Raw genomic sequence first — 22636 nt, 5'->3', positions numbered from 1 at the left:
TTGTGACATGGTCAAGGCTGTGTTCACAACTCTCTGCAGATTCTTGTGATCATGGAAACAACAGTTGCCACAAAATGCTGTGATGCATCCAGATAGGGTGCTTTCTGTGGTGCATCTATAAAATTTGGTAAGAGACCTTGCGGATATGCCAAATTTCCTGAGCCTCCTGAGGGAATAGAGATGGTGTTGTGCTTTCTTACTTGTTGCGGTGATGTGGGTGGACCAGGACAGGTTGTTGATGATCACCACTCTCAGGAACTTTACACTCTCAACCAGCTCTACCTCAGCACCATTGACTTCAGGAAGCGAAGTGAAGGACACTCCCCTTTCTGCATCAATGACCAGCTCCTTCGTCTTGCTAGTATTGATGGAAAGATTGTTGTCTTTACACTCAGCCACTAAACTCTCAACCTCTTTCTTGTACTCGGTCTCATTATTGTTTGAGATCCAACCTACCACACTGGTGTCATTAGCAAACTTGTAAATGGAGTTGGGGTGGAATTTGGCCTCACAGATGAAAGTGTAAACGTGTATGGTACAGTATTGAGTACACAGTCTCACGCGACACCAGTTAGGGGATTATGCTGTAGGAGTCATTGTCATCTATACTTAATGAATGAAGTCTATCGGTCAGGAAAGTGAGGATCCAATTACACAGAAGAGAGCAAAGACCTATGTCTCAGAATTTAGAACAATGCTGTATGTGAGTTTGCTCGCTGAGCTGGAAGGTTAGTTTTCAGACGTTTCGTCACCATTCTAGGTAACATCATCAGTGAGCCTCCGACGAAGCGCTGGTGTTATGTCCCGCTTTCTATTTATCTGGTTAGGTTTCCTTGGGTTGGTGATGTCTTTTCCTGTTCTTTTTCTCAGGGGATGGTAGATTGGCTCCACATTGTTGATGGAATTCCATCAACAAACACATTGACTTGGAGCCAATCTACCATCCCCTGAGAAAAAGAACAGGAAATGACATCACCAACCCAAGGAAACCTAACCAGATAAATAGAAAGCGGGACATAACACCAGCGCTTCGTCGGAGGCTCACTGATGATGTTACCTAGAATGGTGACGAAACGTCTGAAAACTAACCTTCCAGCTCAGCGAGCAAACTCACATCCAGAACCTCAACCTGAGCTACAAATCTTCTCAAACTCGTTAGAACAATGCTGTTGAAGGCGGAACTGTAGTCGGTAAATAGGAGCCTGACATTGGTATCCTTGGTATTCAGATATTCCAGGGATGAGTGTAGGGCCAGAGAGACAGTGTCAACTGTGGACCTGTTGCTGTGGCAGGCAAATTGGCAGGCTAGAATTGATGTGAGCCATGACTAACCTCTCCAAGCACTTCATAGTTATGGAAGTCAGAGCCACCAGGCGGTAGTCGTTGAGGCATGCTGCATGACTGTGCTTTGAAATCACAAGCTATTAGAGTGCTGTTCATTCGTCAGGTGGCGTTTCACTTACCATAGTCGATGCAACTGACAAGAAAGCAGAACACCTCTTCTTCCTCAGGAAGCTAAGGAAATTTGGCATGCCCACAAGGTCTCTTACTAATTTTTACAGAAGCACCATAGAAAGCATCCTATCTGAATGAGTCACAGCATAGTATGGCAACTGTTCATCAGGTGAAGTTTTTACACATCACCTGAAGGAGCAGCACGCCAAAAGCTTGTGTTTTCAAATAAACTCATTGGATCATAACCTGGAGTCATGAGATTTCTGACCTTGTCCAACCCAGTCTAACACCAGCATCTCCACATCATAATTCTTCTTTGGCACCGGAATGGTGGTGGTCTTCATGAAGCAGTGGGGTTTCAGATTGTACTAAGGAAAGATGTCTGCAAATACTCCCACCCGCTGGACCATCCGGGCCATGTGCTTCGTGGGTTCACTCTTAAGAAAGCCAATCTGTGAGGTAACTGTGCATACAGGCGTATCTGAGGCTGTTGGGATGGGTGACATCATTTCATTGACATTCTGTTCAAAGTGAGGTAGAATGCACTCAGCTCACCAGGCATGGATATTTGTTGCCCACATTTCTGTTCAAGTTTGTTTTGTAGCCCATTACATCATGTAAGCCTTGTCATAAGTGATGGGTATCCATGTGATTAGTCTAGGTCTCAAGTTTAGTTTGGTTTTGCCTCTTGGCATCTCTGATGGCCTTATGAAAGTCAGACCTGGATTTCCTGGAGTCACCAGGGTTGTCTGGCTTGTACACCTCAGACCCAGACTTTAGTAGGGCGTGGGGCACCTGGTTTGCCCAATGTTCCCTAACCAGAAACAATCAGATTAACTTCTTCGGCATGCAATCTCCTATTCACTTACTATCGAAGTGCTTACTGTACTAGGAGTTGCATATTGGTTTAAATTGGCCACTGAGTTCTTGAATGTGGACTTGTCCAACAACTTTAAGCAGTACAATTGAAGCCCTTTCTTTGCTTCAGACCAACACTACACCACTTTCTGTCCTGGGTCCTCATGCTTCAATTTCTGCTTGTAAGCCAGAGGAGGAACCCCCAGTGATCTGAGCAAGACATATCTGGGAAAATCTCTAACTTTCCCTTCAAAGTACACTAACTTTGAGCTACAATTGCTGCTCCTTCATTATCAGAGGCAAAACCCTAAACTCCCCTATCTAACAGTAAGCTGGGGGCACCACCACATGGACTGAGTAAGGTGAGGGCCCATGGGGTTGCCGAGTAAGGTGAGGGCCCATGGTGGTCTAGGTGAGCTACTAGCTCGGATTGAGGATCGGCTGTCTGACAGAAGGCAGAGAGTTGGGATAAAAGGCTCTTTTGCGGAATGGCAACTGGTGACAAGCATGTCCCGCAGGATTCAGTGTTGGGGCCACAGCTGTTCACTTTATATATTAAATGATCTGGATGAAGGGGCTGGGGGCATTCTAGCAAAATTTGCTGATGATACAAAGTTAGGTGGACAGGCAGGTAGTACTGAGGAGATGGAGTGGCTACAGAAAGGTTTAGACAGTTTAGGAGAGTGGTCCAGGAAATGGCTGATGAAATTCAATGTGAGCAAATGGGAGGTCTTGCACTTTGGAAAAGAATACAGGCATGGACGAATTTCTAAACAGTGAGAAAATTCGTAAAGCAGAAGTACAAAGGGATCTGGGAGTGTTGGTCCAGGATTCTCTAAAGGTTAACTTGCAGGTAGAGTCTGTGATTAAGAAGGCGAATGTAATGTTGTCGTTTATCTCAAGAGGGTTGGAATATAAAAGCAGCGATGTGCTTCTGAGACTTTACAAAGCACAAGTTAGGCCCCATTTAGAATACTGTGTCCGATTTTGGGCCCCACACCTCAGGAAAGACATACTAACGCTGGAGCGTGTCCAGTGGAGATTCACATGGATGACTCCTAGAATGGTAGGTTTAACGTACGATGAACGGCTAAGGATCCAGGGATTGTATTCATTAGAGGTTAGAAGGTTGAGGGAAGATTTCATAGAAACTTACAAGATAATGTATGGCTTAGACAGGGCGGACGCAGGGAAGTTGTTTCCGTTAGGCAGGGAGACTAGGACCCGTGGGCACAGCCTTAGAATTAGAGGGGGTAAATTTAAAACTGAAACAAGGAAACATTTCTTCAGCCAGAGAGTAGTGGGCCTGTGGAATTCATTGCCACGGAGCGCAGTGTAGGCCAGGACGTTAAATGTCTTCAAGGCAGAGATCGATAAATTCTTGATCTCACACGGAATCAAAGGCTACGGGGGAGAGTGCAGGGAAGTGGAGTTGAAATGCCCATCAGCCATGATTAAATGGCAGAGTGGGCTCGATGGGCCAAATGGCCTTACTTCCACTCCCATGTCTTATGGTCTTAAGGACTGCAGCAGTCCGAGAAAGCAAGTCATTATTACCCTCTCCAGGAAATTAGGGATGGGCAATAATTGCTGGCCGTGCTAACAAAACCCACAACACTGAACAAATTAAAAACAACACTGCAGTGATCAGTTTCAGAGCAGCCTTGGCAAGAGGGCTGACAATTGGTTGACATTGAATCAGGCTGTCCAATATTTGTGCAAAATGTGTATAGTGGTAAAATCCACGCACTATGTCTGTTTTTCTTTCTAATAAATCAGTTTCCTTTGTTTGTTTCTCTGCCTTATATCAATGCATTATTTATTGATTTCAGAGAACAGCCAACCAAAGTAAACATCAAATTCTAACCTTTGACAAAGTGTGTCAGGTATTTCAGAAGGTGAGAGCAGTTGTAAAGAATCATAATAGAAGCAGGAAATATTTACTTCAAGTTTGCAAATGTTAAAATAAGGGTTTGGTATCCAGTTTCCCTTGAGAAATTGAGTGGATTTGAATTACAGTTGTGGTCTCATAGTAGACAAAATAGTAATCGGGATTACACATAAAGCAAACAGCAGCTGAACCAAGATGCCCTTTAACTTGGCAACTGAAGCAATGACAGGTGCGGCTTGGCCTGTCAGACACATGGGCAAAGGCAGCACCCAAGGGCAAGAGGACACAGGCTGCAGCTCTCACCTCAGAGTGAGCTCTGGCTGGTAATCAGGCAAAGAAACAACTCAAAAGCAGTGGAAATATAAAGCACATTAGGACAGCTGATAATGTGGGACATACGGGCTGGGCAGTTGATTAAAGTTACAGGAGAAATTTAATAAATTAGGAAGTGAATAAGAGGAACTGTCAGTTTGGTGATGCTTTAGGTTTAAGCACACACTACACACACACAAATCTACGGGGTGAATTTGTATTTGCAGATACATTCTATTTTGTTCAAGTGCAAAATTTAGAGACACAATGTGGAGTTTTATAATTCCTACTTTAGAAATAAAATCAGTCTGACACAAAACCAAACCACAAACAGATTCTAAGCAAGGCCTCACACCTAACATGCATTGTCTGACACAAAACGTCACCTCTTCTTCACACTGATAAAACCTTTAGTTAACTCAGGACAGTGACTTCAAAGGAATTCAGAGATTTACATAAACATATTAATCAATTAAAGCCTTTTAACTGATTAAATATTTAACAACATCTTAGGTTTGTTCCATACATCCTCATCAGTGGTGTGGCCCTTCGATCTTTCACTTATAAATTCCGTGCCTGATACCGCCTCACTCAGTAACACTTGAAGAAAAAGGGAGGCTCCGAAAGTTTGTGTTTTCAAACAAACCTGTTGGACTATATCTTGGCGTCGTGTGATTTCGGACCTTGACCACCTCAGACCAACTTTGGCACCTTCATATCAAGTTGCGGGGAGGTGGGGGAGGAGATAGAGTGTGGCTGGATAACACAGAGTTTGACCTGTTAACGGAGAGTTGATTTCTGAAGAAGGGTCCCGACCCGCAACGTCAAGTTTTCCTGCTCCTCTAGTGCTGCTTGGCCTGCTGTGTTCATCCAGTCTCACACCGTGTTATAACGGAGAGAATAGCTGGAAAAGGGGGCGTTTAGCGGCTTTCGCTATTACGGGGTCACGGTCGGCCCTCTACCGAGGGAGGGTCTGGGGGAGCAGGGAGCGGGTTAAAGTGCAGTCACCGCCGAGCGGCTCCCGCTCCCAGGGCACGGCCTCTCCTACCTTCGCTGCAGGTCTTTGCAGTAGGGCTCCAAGTGAGGGTCCAGGTCCAGCAGCCCGTCCAGCTGGGCCTCCGCTGGCAACGCCGCCGCCATCTTAGCAACAGGACAGCACGGCGCTGACAGAGCAAGGGAACCGGCCAGGGAGAGCAATCACACACCGAACTATCGATCACCGCGGAGGCCTACGAGGTGGGCGGAGCTAAGGAGCGGAGGCCGAACTAATGCGTGCCGTGAGCGGGACCGAGATGTGCGGGCGGGGCCACCAGCCCGTGGGCGGGGCTGAGGCCGTATGCGGACGGGGGGGCGGAGCTGGATGGAAGGGGAGGGGCCAGAGAGGAAAGGGAGTGTCGGGGTGGGCTGGAAGAGAGGGGACTGGGTCGGAGGGCGAGGTGTAAGGAGGAAGGGTCAGATGGAGAGATCTATGGGTGGGAGTGGGTTCAGAAAGGTGGGGTTAGGGATCAGAGTAGATGGTAAGGAGTTGGTGGGAGCAGGATGGGTCCATGGAGGGGTGGCCCGCCCACAAATGGAGCTGGACCAGGAAGGGCGGCATGGTACAGAGTGGTTGGGGCTGAAGAGGGAGGTAATGAATTGGGAGGGGCTGGTGGGGGCACAATGGGGCTGGAGGTTGAGAGACGTGAGAGTGGAAGGGACTGGTGTGTGTGGGCTGGAGGAGGTGGCACATGAGGGAAAGCGACATGAGCTGGTGGAGACAGGAGGGACTAATGTAGCACTAGGTGTCTCAGAGGAAGTCGGATTGGAGTAAAAAGGTTAGAGCATGATGAAATGTGAGGCTGGATGAACACAGCAGGCCAAGCAGCATCTCAGGAGCACAAAAGCTGACGTTTCGGTCTAGGCTCGAAACATCAGCTTTTGTGCTCCTGAGATGCTGCTTGGCCTGCTGTGTTCATCCAGCCTCACATTTTATTATCTTGGAATTCTCCAGCATTTGCAGTTCCCATTATCTCTGATAGAGCATGATGAAGTTTTCTGGGGGGCAGAATGGGAGCAGTCCAGATGAGGAGAAGTGGGTGTTGAGGGACTGTTCAGGGAAGGGAAGAGAATGGAGATGATGGGGGGTGTGCAAGAAAGGAAGAGCAGGGTCCAGAGGAGAGTGGTAGAAACTAGCAGAGGATGGATGAGGAGCAGACAGGCTGGAATGGAAAGGGACAGCTAGAAAAGGTGCTGAGTGTTTGGAGAGATAGGCGTGAAATATGGAGATGTATTCAATGGAAATGAACTGGTGAGTGTGGTTCAGAAGGGTTTGTTGTGAACAGCAGAAGGAAATGGGAAGGAATGAAACGGTTATGCATTGGTTACCCTACTGAGGAAGAAGCCTGAAACATCAGCTTTTGTGCTCCGAAGATGCTGCTTGGCCTGCTGTGTTCATCCAGCTCCACACTTTGCTTTCTGAGGAAGAAGAAAGTCTGGTTTGAGGAGAAGCTGAGAGCAAAGGGTATGGACTAGCAAGGGGACGGAGGGAAAGATTGACAAGGTATAGGAGGACATAGGGTGCAAAAAAGAATAGGCGGGGTGGAATTCAAGACCAAGAAGGAACAATGTTATGTGGTTGTGTGTGTTGCCCCTTTAAGAGTGTTGGTCAGGTGACCCAGAGGCGGGAGCTTAAAGGGACAAATTCTGATGGGACTGTGAAGCTGTCAAGATGCACAGTAAAGTATTTCCTGTTCAAGTTTACCCTCCGATGACTTTGCATTGTGTATTTAGTTCTAGTGAACCACAAACACAATAGAGGAGGATACATAAAAGTGGAACAGGTATCTTCAGCAAACTGGCAGAAGGGATCAGTAACAGTACTATCAAGCAGCACATATGCAACAATAGCCTGCTCACTGACAAGAATCTGGGTTCCACCAGGGCCACTCACCTCCTGACCTCATTACATCCTGGGTTCAAACATGGATATAAGAGAGACCTCCATATGTGAGGTGAGAGGGACTGCCCTTCGTATCAAGGATTCCTCAGGTCAGAAGTGGAGATGTTTGATGATTGCACAATGTTCAGCACCATTCCCAACCTCTCAGAGACAGAAGTAGTCCATGTTCAAATGCAACAAGATCTGGGCTTGAGCTAATAAGTGTAAAGTAACATCAATGCCACACAAACAAAGTCTAGGACAGTGGGGTTCATCACGACCCAATAAATAGGGCCTGGGCTCTGGGCTCTATGGGTCATTTGTGCTCAGGTCAGCGTAGTGTTAGGTGAGCCTAGGATGGGGACCAGGTTGCCATGTTTGTGGGCAGACAATGGCCTAGTGATATTATCGCTGGACTGTTAATCCAGAGACCCAGTTAATATTCTGGGACATGGGTTCGAATAGTGCCAGGGCAGATGGTGGAATTTGAATTCAATAAATATCTGGAACCAGGAGTGTAATGATGACCATGAATCCATTGTTGATTATTGGAAAAACCCACCTGATTCATAAATGTCCTATAGGGATGGAAACTGCCATCCTTACCTAGTCTGGCCTGTATGTGACTTCAGACCCACAACAATGTGGTTGACTCTTAACTGCCCTCTGGGCAATTAGGGATGGGCAATAATTGCTGCCTAACCAGCAATGCCCTCATCCCGTGAATGAATAAAGTAAAAATGTTTGGGTCAGCATCCCAGGGCCTGAATCAGGACAAGCACCAGACCTTATGATTTATAGCACTGCATGGCAATGACCATCTCCAATAAAAGAGAAACTAGCCACCACCCCTTGACATTGAATGGCAATACCATCATTGAATCACCACCCCTCCTCACCCCACCCTCCAGCCCCACACCATTTACATTCTTAAGGTTACCATTGACAAGAAACTGAACTGGACCAGGCATGTGAATACAGTGGCTACAAGAAAAGGTAAGAGGTTAGGTCCACCATCTACAAGGCACAAGTCATTGCCTGGATGGGTGCAGCCCTAACAACACTCAAGATGCTTGACACCTTCCTCCTTCCGCCACCAATGCTCAATAGCAGCAGTGTGTACTATCTACAAGATGTGCTGAAGAAATTCATCAAAGATCCTCAGACAGCACCTTCCACAACGAGGACCACTTCTACCTAGAAGGACAAGGGCAGCAGACATATGGGAATGCCACCGCCTGCAAGTTCCCTTCCTAGACACTCACCATCCTGACTTGGAAATATATCACCGTTCTTTCACTGTCGCTGCGTCAAAATCCTGGAATTCCCTCCCTCAGTGCATTGTGGGTCAACCTACAGCAGGTGGAGTGCAACAGTTCAAGAAGGCACTCACTATCTCTTGGCAAAAAGTATGCCATAAAAGTTAACTTAGCCAGTGCCATCTAAATTCATTGAATAAATGTGACGCATATAGATTTGAGGGGCATGGGAGAGGAGAAGTGAGGCCTAGAATCAGGAGGAATGAGCTTTTAGTGAACAGCAACAAGGAAAAGATAGATAGTAAAGGAGTGTGTGAAACGGGGAGAAGGCACAAACCTTTTAAAAAGTAATTTAAGTAAATGATTTAGTATAAATAATAAATTCCCATTTTGAAATGGAGGAAGGAAATCCACGGGGTGAATATCTAACAAATCTTCTCTGCACATTCTAAAATGTTCTGTTAGGAAACGTTCCATGTGTTGATCTATGCATAATCTCAGAAGGGCCAATAGGGGTGAGAGGGTTCAAACTTTTGAAAATAGCAAATTAGAAATCGCATTCTTAATTTCAGAGTCTAGGTTCAAGAGCAATGACCTTTTCACTGCAGCTATCCCTACAGTCTCGCAAGTGTTTCCATTCCATCGCGTGACAAAATCAGAATAGCAACGCTGCGTTTTCATTGCATACCCTTAATGCTTCTCCAATGGGCAGTGTGCTGGGATCAGCAACCACCGTGCTATTCAGTCGATGATGAGGAGAGCTTAAATAAACCAAGTCCTTATTTACAGTTACTTGATAGTACAGTGCTTGATGTTGCTGATAGAAGAGTTGCGTTCCTAAAACGTATCGCCTTCTACTCATTGCTACAAATACAAGAATACCAAATTTCAAGTGAGTTAAACAATTAAAACTATAAGAAAATAAGGAAGCTGATTGATTGGTAAGCCAACTCTTATTGGCCTAGTTGTTACCATGTATGGAACTATAGACTCACCTGCCCGTGGGAAATTCAAAAATAATACAAGGCTTGAGTATTTTGCTTTGTTTGCAGAGAATAGTTGCTGTGTATGGATGTATATCAATTCCAGCAAGTATAAGTGAGCCACGTTATGACCTCAACTGATTATTTGAAATTGCTTGTTAATGTAACTATTATTAGATCATTCAGGATTACTCAGCAGGTGCTATCCAATCACAGAATCTAACAGGAAACATTTTATTTGGACAGGTCAGACTTGCTGTGTTTGGTCTCTGGCCTATTGTAAACAACTACAGATAAAACTGCTTCAATCAACCGCTTGCTGTGACCTACAGCCAAAGTATCTGGCATCACATTAATATTCATTTGCTATCCTTGCAAGTTCCCTGCTGAAAAAGAGATCAAATCTATCCTATGAAGCAATGACTATCCTGCTCAAATCATTGTTTGCTATGCATCATGCAAACTCATAAACAGGTTAAAGACAATCACTTTCGGAACTGAAGAGTCCAGTCTATCTCAAGTTATTCTGGAAAGGTCAAGTCCCTCAAAAATTTGGAAAACAAGTTGAGGACATTATTCCACACTGCAACAATTCAGTGTTGTGGTATTTTCAGAATCAGGATGCTGCCTTCCGTCCAGAGAGATGTTTTCGACCTGCCACATAATTGAGTGATGTGACGTATGAGCTTCACTGTTGCTGAGATGTCAGGTATGTAAAAACAAAACGAAATGCAGATGCTGTAAATCAGAAGCAAAAACAGAAAGTGCTGGGCAAGCTCAGCAGCTCTAACAGCATCAGTTCTGAGGAGGGGTCACTCGACCCAAAACATTAACTCTAATTTCTCTCCAAAAGATGCTGCCAGACCTAATGAACTTTTCCAGCGATTTCTGTTTTTGTGCCAAGTATGTAGCTGTACAACCTAATGATCGGCTGATTGAAACAGAGAGCATGTTCCTTCATCTGAAGAAGGGTCCTGACCCGAAACGTCAAGCTTTCCTGCTCCTCTGATGCTGCTTGGCCTGCTCTGTTCCTCCAGCTCCACACCTTGTTAGCTCAGCATGTTCCTTCGGTTGTCTTACCATCAGCATAGTGTAGACTGTACTCACACAACCCATCCTCACAAAACCTGAAATAAAACGTTTACTGTTCGATGTGATTCAGCAACTCAGCAATACTTTAGTTGGGCTATGTTGAGAATTGGATGATGTGGGCATTTTCTGAGTCAAAGAGGTTTGTTTTAGCCAGGAGTTTGAATGGAACCCAAGGTAGACAAACAGGAAACTGGAAGAACACAACAAGCCAGGCAGCATTGAGAGGAAAGGAGCAGTTAATGTTTCAGACATTACCCTTCTTCAGGACTGGATGTGGGGGTAGGGGGAGCTGCAGATAAAGAGGGGAGGAAGAGGTGGAGGTGAAATGGTGGTGATAGACGTGACCTGGTCGACTGGTAGGAGGGATGAATCCGTTTGGTGGCTGGAAGGTAGGGTCAGAAGATGGAATGGAAGAGAGGAGGTGGGGCTTGAAGGGGAGGCAGGGGATGACCTACCCAATCCAGTCCTGCAAAAGGGTAATACCCAAAACATTGCCTGCTCCGTTCATCTAGATGCTGCCTGGCCTGCTGTGTTCTTCCAGCCTCCTGTTTGTCTACCTTGGATTCCAGGATCTGCAGGTTTATTTTGTCTCTGAATAGAGTCCAAATAGTTTCATGGAAGGAGACAAACAGTTGGCTGTGCTCAATCTGCTGACTACAGAATTTCAAAATGACTTTGAAAAAGTGGCTAAGCAAAACTTTTGGGGTGATAAGCAAGCGTTTACTGCCCATAATTAGGGGAGGCCCTGGCTGTGGAAAAGGTTACGGATGCCTACCGCTGATAGTTACCTGGCAGTTATTCCTGTATTTACTTTGTTCCACAATCCGAGAGAACCTAAGAAGAATCAGTGGGGCAGAAACAGGTTGAAATAGAAGAAAAGTCTTGTTTGTGGATTTTCAGAAGGAGGTACAAGCTGTTTGTGTGGCATTGGGGAACTATGAGGTGCACAGATAGGGGAAGAAGATCTCCAGAGGACTTGAGGTCAATGACAGTCATGGAAACAACAGTTTGATGTTCAGTGGTGAGCTCATGATCAGGCGGAGATAGGGGGAAATGTCTGAGAGGTGACACTTAGTTTCTGCCAGGTTAAGATCGGCACGCCAGATGACAATGGTACACCCATTACTGGCAGGCATGATAACAAAGTCAGAGTCAGACTGAAAGAACAGAGCTTAGAAGTTCAGAGGGAGAAAGGTCACAGTAGGGGAAGAGAGCAGAAAAATTAGAATGGCTGATGTCAATAAGACAGTTCTTGATAAACACATAAATTACAGGTGAAAGGCCAAAGGAATGGCTCCAGGTCAAAGAAGACGATTGGAGATGGTGAAAGGATCCATGGATCAGAAAGAAGATGCCCTGTACAAAGAGACGGTGCAAAAAAGTGTTCATTGTCATACCAAATTCATTGAGGTTAGGGTATAAATGAATTAAACTCCAACATCGAAAGATGTGTAGGCGAAGTGGATTGGTTATGCTAAATTGTCTGTAGTGTTCAGGGATGTGTGGATTCGGGGGATGAGTCTGGTTGGGACGCTCTGACGGTCAAAGTTGACTTGTTGGGCCGAAGATCCTGTTTTCACACTGTAGGGATCCTATTCTCAGTCCTTTACTAAGCACTGATTATTCAGCATCAGAGAAAGCAAGGTCAGATGGTGTGGCAAATGCACAGCATGGTGTGGAATTCGTAAAAGGGATAAAGTTGGAGAGAAGGATAGAAGAGAGAGATCTGTTTTCACCCAAGCTGCATTCAATTTTTCTTCATCAACAAGAAATTTGATGGCCCACAAGAATTCATCAAAGTTGATCTCTTGCTTTTCAGACCAACAGCCAAAAAGGGTACTTCCTTCTTTAGCCCTTTCAAAACATCACTTCTGCAGAGCCATCATTGACTTCTGTGTCATGTACGTGACGTTTTGGGATTCAAAAGGTGATGCAATTTTAATTCTTCACAATAGCTTCGATGTCAGCAAATTTTATCTTCTGTTTGTGAGTGAGTTTAGCTTTAGAATGAATGGATTATTTTGAGTTCATTAAAAAGCAATGAAACAGCAGCTCAATTTAAAACAGCACTCCTAATTCCATAGCCGCTCTCAAAATATGGGACAGAATGTGATAGGAGCATCCTGGAGAGTTTCTTGAAGCACTGTGTAGATAGTCCAACGAGGAAAGGGGCCATACTATACCTTGTGATAATGGGAACTGCAGATGCTGGAGAATCCAAGATAATAAAATGTGGAGCTGAATGAACACAGCAGGCCAAGCAGCATCTCAGGAGCACAAAGCTGACGTTTCGGGCCCAGACCCTTCATCAGAGAGGGGGATGGGGAGAGGGAACTGGAATAAACGGGGAGAGAGGGGGAGGCGGACCGAAGATGGAGAGAAAACAAGGTAGTTAGAGAGGAGAATATAGGTGGGGAGGTAGGAAGGGGATAGGTCAGTCCAGGGAAGATGGACAGCTCAAGGAGGCGGGATGAGGTGATAGGTAGGAAATGGAGGTGCGGCTTGAGGTGGGAGGAAGGGATGGGTGAGAGGAAGACGAGGTTAGGGAAGCAGAGACAGGTTGGGCTGGTTTTGGCATGCAGTGGGGGGAGGGGACGAGCTGGGCTGGTTTTGTGATGCAGTGGGGAGAGGGGAAGAACTGGGCTGGTTTAGGGATGCGGTTGGGGAAGGGGAGATTTTGAAACTGGTGAAGTCCATATTGATACCATTGGGCTGCAGGGTTCCCAAGCGGAATATGAGTTGCTGTTCCTGCAAACTTCGGGTGGCATCATTGTGGCACTGCAGGAGGCCCATGATGGACATGTCGTCTGAGGAATGGGACGGGGAGTTGAAATGGTTCGCGACTGGGAGGTGCAGTTGTTTGTTGCGAACCGAGCGGAGGTGTTCTGCAAAGCAGTCCCCAAGCCTCCGCTTGGTTTCCCCAATGTAGAGGAAGCCACACCGGGTGCAATGGATACAATAGACCACCTTGGCAGATGTGCAAGTGAACATCTGTTTGATATGGAAGGTCATGCTGGGGCCTTGGATGGGGGTGAGGGAGAAGGTGTGGGGGCAAGTGTAGCACTTCCTGCGGTGGCAGGGGAAGGTGCCGGGTGTGGTGGGGTTGGAGGGGAGTGTGGAGCGGACAAGGAAGTCGTGGAGAGAGTCGTCTCTCTGGAAGGCAGACAAGGGTGAGGATGGAAAAATGGCTTGGGTGGTGGGGTCGGATTGTAGATGGCGGAAGTGTCGGAGGAAGATACGTTGTATCCGGAGGTTGGTGGGGTGGTATGTGAGGACGAGGGGGATCCTCTGGGGGCGGTTATGGCGGGGGCGGGGTGTGAGGGATGTGTTGCGGGAAATGCGGGCAACGCGGTCAAGGGCGTTCTCGACCACTGCGGGGGGAAGTTGCGGTCCTGGAAGAACGTGGACATCTGGGACGTGCGGGAGTGGAATGCCTCATCGTGGGAGCAGATGCGGCGGAGGCGGAGGAATTGGGAATAGGGGATGGAATTTTTGCAGGAGGGTGGGTGGGAGGAGGTGTATTCTAAGTAGCTCATCACCTCAGGGGACTTCCCACCCACAGCCTCCAACCTCATTGTTCCCCAACCCCGCACAGCCCGTTTCTATCTCCTTCCCAAAATCCACAAACCTGCCTGCCCCGGTCGGCCCATTGTCACAGCTGTTCCTGCCCCACCGAACTCATCTCCACCTATCAGGACTCCATTTTCTCCTCTTTGGTCCAGGAACTCCCCACCTACGTCCGTGACACCACCCGCACTCTCCACCTCCTCCAGGACTTCCAATTCCCTGGCCCCCAACACCTCATTTTCACCATGGACGTACGGTCCCTATACACCTGTATTCCTCATGCAGATGGCCTCAAGGCCCTCCGCTTCTTCCTGTACCGCAGGCCCAACCAATCCCCCTCCACCGACACCCTCACCTGCCTAGCCGAACTCATCCTCACCCTCAACAACTTCTTTTTCGATTCCTCCCACTTCCTACAGACAAACGGGGTGGCCATGGGTACCTGCATGGGCCCAAAGCTATGCCTGCCTCTTTGTAGGTTACATGGAACAGTCCATCTTCCGCACCTACACAGGCCCCAAACCCTACCTCTTCCTCCGTTACAGTGATGACTGTATCGGCACCGCCTCTTGCTCCCCAGAGGAGCTCGAACAGTTCGTCCACTTCACCCACACCTTCCACCACAACCTCAAGTTCACCTGGGCCATCTCCAACACATCCCTCACCTTCCTGGACCTCTTAGTCTCCATCTGAGGTAACCAGCTAGAAAGTGATGTCCATTTCAAGCCCACTGACTCCCACAACTACCTGGAATACACCTCCTCCCACCCACCCTCCGGCAAAAATTCCATTCCCTATTCCCAATTCCTCCGCCTCCGCCGCATCTGCTCCCAGGATGAGGCATTCCACTCCCGCACATCCCAGATGTCCAAGTTCTTCCAGGACTGCAACTTTCCCCCCACAGTGATCGAGAACGCACTTGACCACGTCTCCTGCATTTCCCGCAACACATCCCTCACACCCCGCCCCCGCCACAACTGCCCCCAGAGGAACCCCCTCGTCCTCACATACCACCCCACCAACCTCCGGATACAACGTATCATCCTCCGACATTTCCGCCATCTACAATCCGACCCCACCACCCAAGCCATTTTTCCATCCCCACCCTTGCCTGCCTTCCGGAGAGACCACTCTCTTCGCGACTCCCTTGTCCGCTCCACACTCCCCTCCATCCCCACCACACCCGGGCACCTTACCCGCAACCGCAGGAAGTGCTACACCTGCCCCCACACCTCCACCCTCACCTCCATCCAAGGCCCCAGGATGACCTTCCATATCAAACAGATGTTCACCTGCACATCTGCCAATGTGGTCTATTGTATCCATTGCACCCAGTGTGGCTTCCTCTACATCGGGGAAACCAAGCGGAGGCTTGGGGACCGCTTTGCAGAACACCTCCGCTCGGTTCGCAACAAACAACTGCACCTCCCAGTCGCGAACCATTTCAACTCCCCGTCCCATTCCTCAGACGACATGTCCATCATGGGTCTCCTGCAGTGCCACAATGATGCCACCCGAAGTTTGCAGGAACAGCAACTCATTTTCCGCTTGGGAACCCTGCAGCCCAATGGTATCAATGTGGACTTCACCAGCTTCAAAATCTCCCCTTCCCCCACTGCATCCCAAAACCAGCCCAGTTCTTCCCCTCTCGCCACTGCACCACAAAACCAGCCCAGCCTGTCTCCGCTTCCCTAACCTCTTCTTCCTCTCACCCATCCCTTCCTCCCACCTCAAGCCGCACCTCCATTTCCTACCTACCACCTCATCCCGCCTCCTTGAGCTGTCCATCTTCCCTGGACTGACCTATCGTCTCCCCACCTATACTCTCCTCTCTACCTATCTTGTTTTCTCTCCATCTTCGGTCCGCCTCCCCCTCTCTCCCCGTTTATTCCAGTTCCCTCTCCCCATCCCCCTTTCTGATGAAGGGTTTAGGCCCGAAACGTCAGCTTTTGTGCTCCTGAGATGCTGCTTGGCCTGCTGTGTTCATCCAGCTCCACACTTTGTTATCTATACTATACCTTGTGTTGGGAATAGACCTGATCAGGTGATCACAGTTGCAGAGAGGGAGCATTTTGGAAGCAGTGATCATATTTCTGTGAATTTTAAGGTACTTATGGGTAAGATACAAATGGAAATATTAAATCAGGGAAGGTTAGTTACAACAATATTAGGCAGGAACTGGAGAAATTCGGGACCACTGTTTGGGTCTTTTAAAGGCCAACTGATCAGAATTTAGGAGCAGCATATTCTTTTGAAAGGTAAGGATGGCAAGATTTGGAAACCAGAGGTGGCAGGCAATATTGAAAGTTAAGTGAAAAGGAAAAAAGGAAACATATGTAAAGTTTCAGAAACTGAAATCAGACAACACCTTTGCGGAACATAAATGAATTGAATACCCTTTATTGTCACTTGTACTCCAGTACAGTGGAGTACAGTGAAAAGTTTTTATAATGGCTGCCTTTTAATGGTGCCGTCTTAGGTACAAATCTTACAGAATTAAAAATAGTATTGTTATACAAAAGAGTACTAAAAGAAAGCATAAGTATTACTTACAGTGTCTGAGAATGAGGTAGTTATAACATTGTGAAAAGGATTTACACTACAGACCGGTAAAGAATTTGAAACTGCAGCAGCTTAGCACGTGGCATCAGGCCAAGTCCAACAATTCTCCTGCATCGTTTCAGCTCATCACCCTGCTCGTCACCGGCACTCAGCAGCAACAGGGTAAGTCACGCTGTTTGAGAAATCGCTTCACCTCATGCCGTTCCGAGACTCGGGATTCCCCTGCTGCCATTCCTCTGGGCCTCAGCCCCGCCATCGCTCCAGGCATAGAACCGTCCATAATCTGGGCCTCACCCCTCCATCGCTCCGAACCTCGGCCACTCCATCGCTCCAGGCCTTGGCCCCTGCATCGCTCGAAACCTCAGCCGCTCCATTGCTCCGGGCCTCAATCCCGCCATCACTCTGAACCTCAGCCCCTCCATCGCTCCGGGTCTCGGCCCCTCCATCAGTCCGGGCCTCAACCTCTTCATCATCTGGGTCTCGGCCTCTTCATCACTCCAGGCCTCGGCCCCTCCATCACTCCGAGCCTCAACCTCTCCATCATCCGGATCTCGGCCCCTCCATCGCTTCAGGTCTCGGCCCCTCCATCGCTCCGGGTCTCGACCCCTCCATCACTCCGGCCCATGGCCTTTCCATCACTCCAGGCCTTGGCCCCTCCATCACTCTGACCCATGACCCCTCCATTGCTCCAGGTCTCAGCCCCTCCATTGCTCTAAGCCTTGGCCCCTTCATCGCTCCAGGCCTTGGCCCCTTCATCGCTCCAGGTCTTGGCCCTTCCATCACTTTGGCCCATCACCCCTCCATTGCTCTGGGCCTCGGCCCCTCCATCGCTCTAAACCTTGTCGTCCCCCCCCCCCCCCCCCCCCCCCGACATCGCTCTGGGCCTCGATCCATCCGTCACTCCAGGACTTATAGCCCAGCCCATGCTGACACTGCTGTCATTGCTCCAAGCCTGGGCTCGGCCAACCCTTGTTCTGCAACCGTTGCTGCAGCATTCGGCTTGTAGTCACTCCACTGTAACTGCGGGACACAGCCGGCATGTTCACCTTCGACCTGGTCTCCAGTCGTGACTGGTCTCCCCCTTGAGTCCTTCCTCCAGGTAGGGGTAGTCAGAGGTGAGGTGCGGGGTGGGGGGGATGCGAGGATGAGGAAGAAAAATATACTGCAATCATATTTGTAACACAATCGCAATATGATAATCAGTTGAGATCATAACATGGCTCATTTAAACTTGTTGGAAGAGACGTATCTTCATGTCAGGTACCAATCCCTTCAAATAAAGGAATATACCGAGGCTGTGCCCCTTTTTGGATTGTTCAGGAGCCTTGAGAATTGACTTGCCAACTATTTATTCGCCTTTTCTCCTCTCATGGAAATCATTGCGATAATTTGAAATTTGGTATTCTTGCATTTGCCCTGATAAATGTCTATATAGCTTAGGTAACAAATCTCTCTTTGAAGCAATAATTAGATTTGTATTCTCTTCAAAGTGGAGATTTTAAATATTTTTGAAGGATTCATGGGATAGTATTGATTTCCCTGTTTTGGGACTCGGTTCCCAGGTTCGAGAGTCTCAGGAGTGGGATATGAAAAAATATCTTCCCTCAAAGAGGAGTGAACCTTTGGAAACTGATACCACAGAAGGCTGTGGGGGCCAAGGCACTGACTATATTCAAGAAAGATAGATTATTTTTTAGGATATTGAAGTCATCAAGGTATCTGAGGAGAAAGCAAGAATATGGCATTGAGATAGAGGATCAGCTCCAGTTGTTAATGTGATTCCAGGATAGTATGTTGCCTCCTTGGTGCAAGAGGCAAGAATGAAACAGAGGGCTACAGTTCATTTTTCAGGGGTAGGGTAAGCAGCCAGAGATTGTGGCCCACATTGATACCAATGACTTTGGTAGGAAGGAGGATGTAGTGCTGAAATCAGAAATTCGGAAGCTACTTAGAACGTAGCAAACTGGACCAAAACTGTTGCAATCTCTGAGTTACTCCCAGTACCATTCACATCATAAGTGAGTACAGAAATAGCAGGATATGGTACATGAATGTGTAGCTGGAAAGATGGTGTGGGAAGAGAGCTTCAGATTCATCTCTATTTGACTTTGTAGTGATTGATACAAGTGAGCAGACTTGCTAAGCCATTTCAGAAGGCGATTGAGAGCCAACCATGTTGCTGTGGTAGATATCCTTCCCCCAAAGGACATTAATGACCCAGATGAATTTTTTCAACAATAGTTTCACAGTCATCAGTATGTTCATATATCCAGATTTTTTTGTATTGAATGCAAATTGTACCATCTGTCGTGGTGGGATTCAAACCCAGGCCCCCAGAACATTCACCAAACTTGTGGATTAACAGCTTAGTAAAAGTACCACCAGAGGGGGCATTGGCAGGAGGGTGTGATCCTCAGCAGCAAGAAGGCAAGTGCAAGGCTGGAAGGAGATACAGTAATTAGAAATAGCAAGTTGAAGAGACAGGTCAGGCTAGAACAGGGCAGGGAATGAGGAAGAGATAATGGGAACTGCAGATGCTGGGGAATCCAAGATAATAAAGTGTGGAGCTGGATGAACACAGCAGGCCCAGCAGCATCTCAGGAGCACAAAAGCTGACGCTTCGGGCCTAGACACTTCATCAGGGAGCAGAACGAGGAATGTCTGTTGGATTAAATTGCACCTATTTCAATGCAAGAGGACTGACAGGTAAGGCCAATGTGGAGAGGAACATGGGACTGGGATATTATAGCCCTTATAGGAACATGGCTAAGGGACGGACAGGACTGGCAGCTTAATGCGCCAGGGTGCAGGTGCTTTAGGCCGTACAGAGGTGGAGGAAGGAGGTGAGGGAGGAGTTACATTTTTGATTATGGGCCGTCTCATAGCCATAGTCAGAGATGAAATAACTGAGGCTTTGAGAGTGGAGATAAGAAATAAGAAGGGGATAGTGACGTTATTTGCGGTTGCCCCCAAATAGTCAACAGGAATTAGAGGAACAAATGTGCAGGGAGATTACGGAGCAAAAGAGTTGTCACAGTAGTGGGTTTTAATTCCTAACATAGTCTGCCATCATGTTAAGGGCTTGAATGCAGTGGGATTTCTTAAATGTGTTCAGGAAAATTTCCTCAAGCAGTATATACAGGGTCCTGGGGTAGTAGGAACTGCAGATGCTGGACAATCTGAGATAACAAGGTGTAGAGGTGGATGAACACAGCAGGCCAAGCAGCATCAGAGGAGCAGGAAAGTTGATGTTTCGGGCCTAGACCCTTCTGCAGAAGAAGGGTCTAGGCCTGAAACGTCAGCCTTCCTGCTCCTCAGATGCTGTTTGGCCTGCTATGTTCATCCAGCTCTACACCTTGTTATCTCTTATAGAGGCTCCTACTCTGGAAAGGGCAAAAGTCAATCTCCTTTTGGAAATAGGGCAGGACAGGTGACAGTGGGGGAGCACTTTGGGACCTGCAACCATAGTTCAATCAATTTTAAAATATTTCTGGAGAAGGACAAAATGGTTCACAGGTTCAAGTTCTAAATTTTCATGGAATTAGACAGGATCTTGCAGGGGTTGATTGGAGTAGTTTGTTTGCAGGAAAAGTGCCCTTCTGCAAGTGGGAGGCCTTTAAAAGTGTGAATAGCTAGAGTTCAAGGTCTATGTGTTCCTGTAAACATGAAGGGCGAGGTTGGCAGGAGTAGGGAACCCTTGATGACAAGAGATATTGACACTTTGCCCAGAAAAATGAAGGAGGCATGGCCTCAGGTACAGGCAGCTGGGATCGGGGGAATCCCTGGAGGTTTATAGGGGATACACGAGTTTATTGAAGAAGGACATCAGGAGGGTGAAAAGGGAGCACGAGCTAGCTCTGGCTGAGAAGATTAGGGTGAATCGAAAGAGATTTTTTCAGTAAATTGAACAAAAAAGAATAACTAGACAGAAAATAGGACTCCTCAAGGAACAAAGTGAACATGTGTGTGGAACTGCAGGACATAGGCAAGGTCCTCAATGAATATTTCTCCTGTATGTTTACCATGGAGAAAGGCATGAAGACTTGGGAACTTGGGGAAGTTAATGGCGATATCTTGGGGACAGTCCATATCACAGTAGGGGAGGCATTGGAAGTATTAGAATGTATGCAGGTAGATAAATCTCCTGGTCCTGACCAGATATATCCAAGAATGCTGCAAGAGACTAGAAAAGAAATTGACTGATATATTTACATCATCGTTGGTCTTGGAAGAGGGAGGGTTGCAAATGTTGTGCCCCGATGCAAGAAGGGATGAAAAGAAAAACCTAGGAATTATAGACCAGTAAGCCTAACATCTGCGGTAAGTATCAGTGATAATGGGAACTGCAGATGCTGGAGAATCTCCAGCCTGCTGTGTTCATCCAGCCTCACATTTTATTATCTGCGGTAGGTAAGTTACTTGAGAAGATTCTGAAGGATAAGATATAAAAGCATTTAGAAAGACAGGGCTTGGTTCGAAGCAGTCAGCATGGCTTTGTACATGGGAGATCATGCCTTACAAATTTATTAGAGTTCTGTGATGATGTGACCAGAAAGGTTGATGAGAGGCAGGGGTGCAGAGTTGAAATAGATTTCAGTAAGGCCATGATAGGCTGTTCTGGAAGGCTAGATCGCATGGAATCCGGGGAGAGTTGGCAAATTGGATACACAATTGGCTTGATGGTAGAAAACAGAGAATAATCGTGGAAGGATGCTTGTTAGACTGGAGCCCCATGACTAGTGATGAGCCACAGGAGTTGGTGCTGGGTCCATTGCAGTTTGTCGTCTATTATCAATGATTTGGATGAGAATGTACAAGGCATGATTAGTAAGTTTGTGGATAACACTAAAACAAGTGGCATCATGGACAGTGAGGAAGGTTATCAGAAATTGTTTGTGGGATCTTGATCAGCAGGGGAAGTGGGCTCAGAAATGGCAAATGGAGTGTAATAGAGATAGATATGAGATGTTAAATTTTGGAAAGTTAAATCAAAGCAGGAGTTTCATAGTGAATGGTAAGGCCCTAAGGAGTTTAATGGAACAGGGGAACCTTGGGGTTCAGGTGCACAGATCTCTGAAAGTGGAGTCACAGGTAGACAGTGCAGCGAAGGCAGCTTTTGGCACACTGGCCTTTATCAGTCAGGGCGCCGAGTACAGAAATTGGGAATTTATGTTGTTATTGTTCATTGGGGCAAATACATGGATAGGAAATGTTTAGAAGGTTATGGGCCAAGTGCGGGGAAATGGGGTTAGCATGGATGGACATTTTGGTTGGCATGGACCAGTTTAGGCTGAAGGACCCATCTCTGTGCTGTAGGACTCTATGACTGTACCACTAGGCTATCACTTCGTCCACTGGAATTCCCTCCCTAGTTGGCCATATCAGGCGAACTGTAGCAATTCAAGAAAAGTCATTTAGATGGATACATGAATAAGAAGGATTTAAAGGGTATGGGGCAAATGCCAGAAAATAGAACAAGGTCAGGCTGGGATGTCTGGTTGGTGCAGATCAGTTGGACTGAAGGGTGTGTTTCCCTGTTGTGTGACTCTAAGACAGCTCACCACCACCTTGTCAAGGGCAACCAGGGACAGACAATAACTGCTGACCAGCTAGCAATGCCCACATCCCACAAATGAATGAAAAATAAAGAAATTTTTGTATACTTGGGGTGGCTCTGGAAAGATTGCCCCTGTACAATTTGGATGGGTTGCACCGAAACAGAGCTGGGATTGAGGTCCAT

The 22636-nt window shown here is 47.2% G+C and overlaps 1 protein-coding gene across 6 annotated transcripts in view; it reads right to left on the bottom strand.

The window, feature by feature from the left end:
- Positions 1-5783, bottom strand: part of gbe1b (glucan (1,4-alpha-), branching enzyme 1b) — a 529949-nt gene extending 524166 nt beyond the window's left edge. For 2 of the 6 annotated variants that reach the window (XM_059650083.1, XM_059650082.1), the window contains exon 1: positions 5565-5783. In XM_059650083.1, coding sequence (XP_059506066.1) covers positions 5565-5656 — 92 coding nt within the window. In that variant the 5' untranslated portion in view covers positions 5657-5783. Of the gene's footprint in view, positions 1-5162; positions 5535-5564 lie in introns of those variants that run through there. The other 4 variants (XM_048540405.2, XM_059650080.1, XM_048540406.2 and 1 more) reach the window with 4 other exon arrangements.
- Between the last annotated feature and the right edge of the window lie 16853 nt (positions 5784-22636).

Source organism: Stegostoma tigrinum, chromosome 12, assembly GCF_030684315.1.
Source record: "Stegostoma tigrinum isolate sSteTig4 chromosome 12, sSteTig4.hap1, whole genome shotgun sequence".
NCBI lineage: Eukaryota > Metazoa > Chordata > Chondrichthyes > Orectolobiformes > Stegostomatidae > Stegostoma > Stegostoma tigrinum.
This window is presented reverse-complemented; position numbering and strand designations above follow the sequence as displayed.